The 6,361-nt window shown below is 43.2% G+C and overlaps 1 protein-coding gene across 1 annotated transcript; it reads right to left on the bottom strand.

Moving 5' to 3' along the window:
- Positions 1 to 955: 955 nt before the first annotated feature.
- Positions 956 to 4,455, bottom strand: LOC142964435 (arrestin domain-containing protein 3-like). Its single transcript, XM_076104754.1, has 7 exons — positions 4,126 to 4,455; positions 3,843 to 3,900; positions 3,609 to 3,756; positions 2,899 to 2,995; positions 2,520 to 2,776; positions 2,161 to 2,248; positions 956 to 1,824 (listed from the first exon to the last, which is right to left on the bottom strand). The coding sequence occupies exons 1-7, from the start codon at positions 4,379 to 4,381 to the stop codon at positions 1,499 to 1,501; spliced, it is 1,230 nt and encodes a 409-aa protein (XP_075960869.1). The 5' UTR covers positions 4,382 to 4,455; the 3' UTR covers positions 956 to 1,498.
- Positions 4,456 to 6,361: the final 1,906 nt, after the last annotated feature.

Genomic DNA, 6,361 nt, shown 5'->3' on the forward strand with positions numbered 1-6,361 from the left:
ACTTGTGTAAATATCAGAATCAGCTTTATTTAAATACAGCTTTAAATATGCAGACAAAACACTGTAGGAGTCTACAAACTTAGTCTTCTGTGTACTGTCTGTGGTTAAAGTTTGGAATACAGTTCAGGTATTTTGAAATAGCCATCATAATGGTGTGTGTGTGTGTGTGTGTGTTAGTGCCTTTCCAAAAACACCCATTCTTCCAATGTTTGCGCCTATGGTTTGCCCCAGTTTGGATGATCATTGGCTAATCTCAAAATCTGGTGTGCTGTAAACAGAAGGTGCTATGGAGACAGTTACCGTGCCAATGTGGGGTGGGGAGTGTATTTAGGGGGGGGGGGGTGAAGTCAGGACCTCACAAGACAACCAAATGCGACGAAAGTGCGAAAACAAAGCGTTACTTTCCCAGTGAGCGTGTCTCCCTCCGAAAACGTGCCATACTCGTTCAGCGCGTCGTAAGTTATCGTTAAGCTTTGAATTGCAGGCATTGTAAAGACTAAACTGGTTAAATGAATGGACACAACATACAATCCACCCTGCCCATGTCCAGACGCGATCACCCCGTCCTTCTGTGACTAAAAGGGCACTCCGTCCCCACTGGTGGCGCCTGGGCGTGTTGAGGAGGACACGCCTTATGAATGTCTTCTCAAAGACCTCTCCTGCCATCTGATGGACAAAGGAGAGACCGTGGGCTCAGTGCAGACCACTCTGCGCAAAAGCGCATTGCAATCGTTCCAAAATAATGGCACCGAAACCGAGCCCCCTGGCGGTCAATCGTAGGGACATGGAAGCGCGTAGTAGTAAGTAAACTGCGAACAGTATACAGCGAAGATTAGTGTACCTGCTCTTGCGTGGTCTCATGATGTTTTTCTCTGTCATGATGCACCACAAGGTACGTGAAAGACCTTTATCACATTAAACATATTCAGTGGACTTAAAATGATTCAAACCGCAGTCTCAAATAACATTCATTTTTATTCTGATTATATTTACCACAACATTACATAAAATATTGAAATAACAAACATTTCACAGCCATTAAAAAGCCAACAAAGAACTGAAGTTCCCCTTTTTGCCTGCAACCACTACTGAAAACCCAGGAAAACCATATCCCATGGTTTACACCTAGAGAACAAGTTGAGGTAAAAGGCATTGCCATGAATGAAAGAAAGTATGTGATAAAAGTAAGGAACCTGAGTAAAAATAAGTTTTTACTCAACTAAAACAAAGTATTTTTTCCGCACGACAGTGAAATCACTGAGGGGCACATATATGTCATTTTGGTACTACATGACAACACACACTGTACATATGAACTACTTTTACACATTTAACTCAAAAGTAAATGCTAAACAGTAGCAGGAATGCAGGTTTATGTTTGAAAACAGCAAATACGCTACAATATAAATAGCTCAAATGCCCTCATCATCTGTCAGTATTTTTTAAGTCAAGTTTATCTGTTCCTTTAGAAGCTCAGCTTTTGTGATCTGACCCAGTCCTACTGAGTGTCCTGAGAAGGGGAGAAAGGGGACATATACGGTGGAGGTTCTTGTCCCTGTTGAAACAGAGGAGGAGCAGTAGGGGCTTGAGGCTGCACTGTGGATGACGCTGCAGTTGGAAACCCGTATGGAGCAGCCTGTTGAGGCCACTGATTATTATATCCACTTGATATGTTTGCATATTGAGTGGGATCTGGTGCTGGGTAGCCATAAGCACCTGAACCTGCAGGTACAGGATAAGGTCCAATCGGGAAGGCGGGGGGAGGGAAGTCGCTGTAACTTGGGGCCCCAACAGCCCCAGCTGGGTAAGGCCCTACAGACCCAGCTGGGTAAGGACCCCCAGCCCCAGCTGGGTAAGGACCCCCAGCTCTAGCCAGGTAAGGACCCACAGCCCCAGCTGGGTAAGGACCCACAGCTCCAGCTGGGTAAGGACCTACAGACCCAGCTGGGTAAGGACCCCCAGCCCCAGCTGGGTAAGGACCCCCAGCTCTAGCCGGGTAAGGACCCACAGCCCCAGCTGGGTAAGGCCCTACAGACCCAGCTGGGTAAGGACCCCCAGCCCCAGCTGGGTAAGGACCCACAGCCCCAGCTGGGTAAGGCCCTACAGACCCAGCTGGGTAAGGACCCCCAGCCCCAGCTGGGTAAGGCCCCACAGCTCCACCAGGCTGAAGGGCTGCAAAACCAGAAGGAACTATCACCAGGGGAAACACCACCTCCGGGTCAACAGCAAAACTGATGTCCAAATACACCTGAGAAAGAGAAGCATATGAAACTACCATTTATTTATATTACTACAAGTATTAATTAAATTGACCGTGCCGTCTGATATTTTACTGTTTGTACTGTAATCATATATGCTGTTGTGTGGTTATGGTGTTTAATATTTCTAACAGTTGTTGAAGCGTGGGATTTAAGACAAGAATAGTCTGTGCAACAAATACATAACTGCCAATATTTGCAAACAAATGCAAATACTCAATTTCTCTGTTGATGTGACATCACTATTACATTATTACATACCTTAAAGTAATGGTCAACTGTGAGGATTTCACAATTATGGAGAGTTGGGATGACATCGGCAGGAACCGTTAACTGGCAGGAGACGGATTCCTCTGAATTCGGTGCAATTATCTCCCCAACCATTTTGCACAGACTTTGGTCACTGATATTAGTGGAGGCATTGGCACGGTACACTATTTTCTGCTGTAAACTGTATTTGGGCTTCATTTTTTTGGAAGAGGAATTGTGGATTTTGGCAACAACAGCCACATTGTCACCTGTAAAAAACAAATAACATCTGGATATGCACAGTTTTTTAAAATAAAAAATGTCACAACACAATAACAAAATTATGCATTACACGTATACTGTAAGTAAGTATGTAGTAGAGTGACTTTACCTGGAGAGCAAACGTTTGTGTTTATGGTAGCAGACATTCGGACCTGTCCTTTGGAGAAAGTGCTCATCTTTTTATCCACTGAACCAGACTGTGGACACTAGAACAACAAAAACAAACAAAGTTCATATCAATGCAGCTTCTCATACGGCTCAAATTCAAAGTTTAGGAGAAAATGTTGTCATCTTGCTGTTAAACTGTGGATTATACCATCCTCGTCGGTTATCACCAAAAAAAGTGAACTCTTTAACATCCCAAAATGAATCCTTCCGGACTATAGTTTAAGAGGGGGGCTGGGCGATACTGAATGCTCTCTCCATTCTCTAATGTAATACTCTCATCACTCACCACCCCACTACTTTTTGCTGAATCCATTTCCTGTTTATTCAAGCAACCAGTGTATTCTTTGTTCACATGCCAAACTCTGAGTCAGTGCTGTTGACTTCCTCCTATTATATTATATAAGTACAGTACACTGCTGTTATGTTATAATTTTCTCCATGCAAGACTACACTTTGCTCAGACACATTTAGTATAAAACTGTTTTCATCCCTAACTCATTGTTTCCTTTCCTTCAACTCCTCTGTTCCTTTCTTTCAGTTATTGCCAGCTGGATCTTTAGTCATGTGGCTTGATATCTTGGATATCAATTATTTGAGTTAATTTATAGTATTACAAATTCATAACATGTATCACTGTGGTGTCCCACTTACCATTACTTGGCCAAGGTGGGAAGGGTACTTTGAAACAAATTTGAGCTCTTTTTGTACTGTAGAAGGCATCCGCCAGCTTCTGGACACCTTTGCTTCCAGCATGTAGACAATCTCTCCATGAAGCTCCTTGAAGGATGGCGGCATGTCCCTGTAAGACAAAACCGGTCCATGAATGCAGGTATTTGTAAACACAAACCCAGTAGATCCTGCTAGATGCTAGACATGTACACTTACCCCTGTGGAATTGTAAACCTGAACTTAAACTGATGGTCTCCTTTGGGAAGTACAGTGCCTGCAAAATAACTGAGAATGAATCACACTTCCTGTTGGGACTTGACAGCACTTTATCTGCTCAGTTGGATTTATTAGACCTACTTCAGGTTGTGTTTCGAAATGTATACAAATGAACAATAATATGTGGCATACAAGTAGATAGCATTAATTCAAGATAACATAAATCTGTGCAGGTGTTAAGATGAGCGAGCGAAGCATAGGGCTAAATATTTCTCAGACATACCTTTCTCATTTTCTGCAACGACGTGCTCTTTGAGTTTCAGGTATCTCCTGTGCGCATTGTGCGATTCGCGGTTATCTCCGGTGCCATCAGTCCAGTGCACGCGCGCGTCCCCTTTGGCTTTCACGGTCAGGGCCTTCACTTTGGTTTCTTTTGTCAAAGTGAAAGTGAGTGTGCCTGCGATAGTATCTCCTTGAGAAAAGGTGTCCTCTTTGTTGAGAGCTTCATAAACCAGATTTAAGTCCTTTATCGGAGACATCTTGGATGTACCGTTAGCTGTCAAACGCGTCTGCTTTCCCCACCCACCTGTGTCTACACGGAGCGACGGCTGACTCTCACCTGGCTCTTCCACCTGGCTGGGGCTCCGCCCTAAGATTGAGCTCACAAAAAAAACAATAACCGAGAGACAGCAGACTGTTGTTAAATTACTGTAAAAGTGAATATTTGTAAAGAGTGTATCTTTTTCCTTTTGGTTTCACGACTAGCGAACTCGTTCGTAAATCAAATGAATGGGAAACAAAGTACAACGAGGTTGCTCTAACAACGTATAACGAGAACGGATGGCTCAAGTGACTCAACTAAAATCATAAACCGGCAGCGGACCAGTTGTAACGACAACAATGGGCGTTGTCACGGATTGTGGACCCGCCTGCTCAGCTCGGCAGCTTCCACAGACCTGCCACTGCGGTGCCAGCGCCACAACGAGGATCTCGGCATTAATGGGAAAACTTCCATTATTGCCTCATGTCAGGCAGTTAAATTACAACATACTTTAAAGCAATCCAGATATCACAACAGCATAATGCACAATAGGCTATTCAGGTTTACACAATTAAGTTATATAACATTTAGTTTAAGGGATCTTAGTGTTTAAGTGTTGTACTGTTTACAGTGTGTTTATTATTAGGCTATTTGTAGGCCTAATGTCTTTGACAAAATGGAAGAGATCAGGATGGATGACATTATTTGTCAAGACCTGTGCTATCCATGGATCAATCAATGAATCGGGCCCAGGGGCCCCCTGGACCTTCACCTACAAAATTTCACTCAAAGAGACTCGCACTAACAAGGAAGAGACTCAAAGTGACCACAAACAAACAAAACAAATATGAAGAGACACAAACAGCTGCAAAGAGACCGCAAAGAGACAACCCCCCCCACCACACCACCACAAAATGACAACAATGAGTCACAGAGAAACCTTCTCTTGCAATTCTTTATTCACATCTACAAGTCAGAGAAAACACTGGCAGTTGGCAAGTATAAAAAAAAAAATCAGGTTTGCTAAGTATCGTGTAAATTAAATAGACAGAAGTAGTTGTCTGGTGTTAAATTCAGCAGACTGGGAAATATAGAGAAAATGCATATTTTGCCTGTTAGTTGATCGTTTTATAAAATAAATATATGAAAAGATTTGTTGATATAGTACTTGTTGTCCAGTTTTTTTAACTAGCCACAGTGAGGTAGAGAGAACAGGTATAGACTATATAACGTTGAAAAAGTGGTCAGTCGAGGACTCTTTGAGTTGAACAAGGCACGTGTACATACACAGGGACGTGTTGAGGAGGACACGCCTTCCGAATGTCTTCTCAAAGACCTCTACTGCCATCTGATGGACAAAGGAGAGACTGTGCGCTCCTAATCAAGTGCAGACCACTCTGTGCAAAAGCGCATTGCAACCGTTCCAAAAGAATGGCACCGAAACCGAGCCCCCTGGCGGTCAATCGTAGGGACATGGAAGTGCGTATAGTGGTAAGTAACTGCGAACAGTATACAGCGAAGATTAGTGTACCTGCTGGTTAGTTGTAGTGTGGAATATGTATGAGGGACAAAGCTTTAGACGGCTCATGTCTCAAGACTTACAAGCACAATTTACTTGTGTAAATATCAGAATCAGCTTTATTTAAATACAGCTTTAAATATGCAGACAAAACACTGTAGGAGTCTACAAACTTAGTCTTCTGTGTACTGTCTGTGGTTAAAGTTTGGAATACAGTTCAGGTATTTTGAAATAGCCATCATAATGGTGTGTGTGTGTGTGTGTGTGTTAGTGCCTTTCCAAAAACACCCATTCTTCCAATGTTTGCGCCTATGGTTTGCCCCAGTTTGGATGATCATTGGCTAATCTCAAAATCTGGTGTGCTGTAAACAGAAGGTGCTATGGAGACAGTTACCGTGCCAATGTGGGGTGGGGAGTGTATTTAGGGGGGGGTGAAGTCAGGACCTCACAAGACAACCA

The sequence above is a fragment of the Anarhichas minor genome, unplaced genomic scaffold (genome assembly GCF_050575085.1).
Source record: "Anarhichas minor isolate MPS153535 unplaced genomic scaffold, ASM5057508v1 ptg000030l, whole genome shotgun sequence".
In the NCBI taxonomy this organism is placed as follows: domain Eukaryota; kingdom Metazoa; phylum Chordata; class Actinopteri; order Perciformes; family Anarhichadidae; genus Anarhichas; species Anarhichas minor.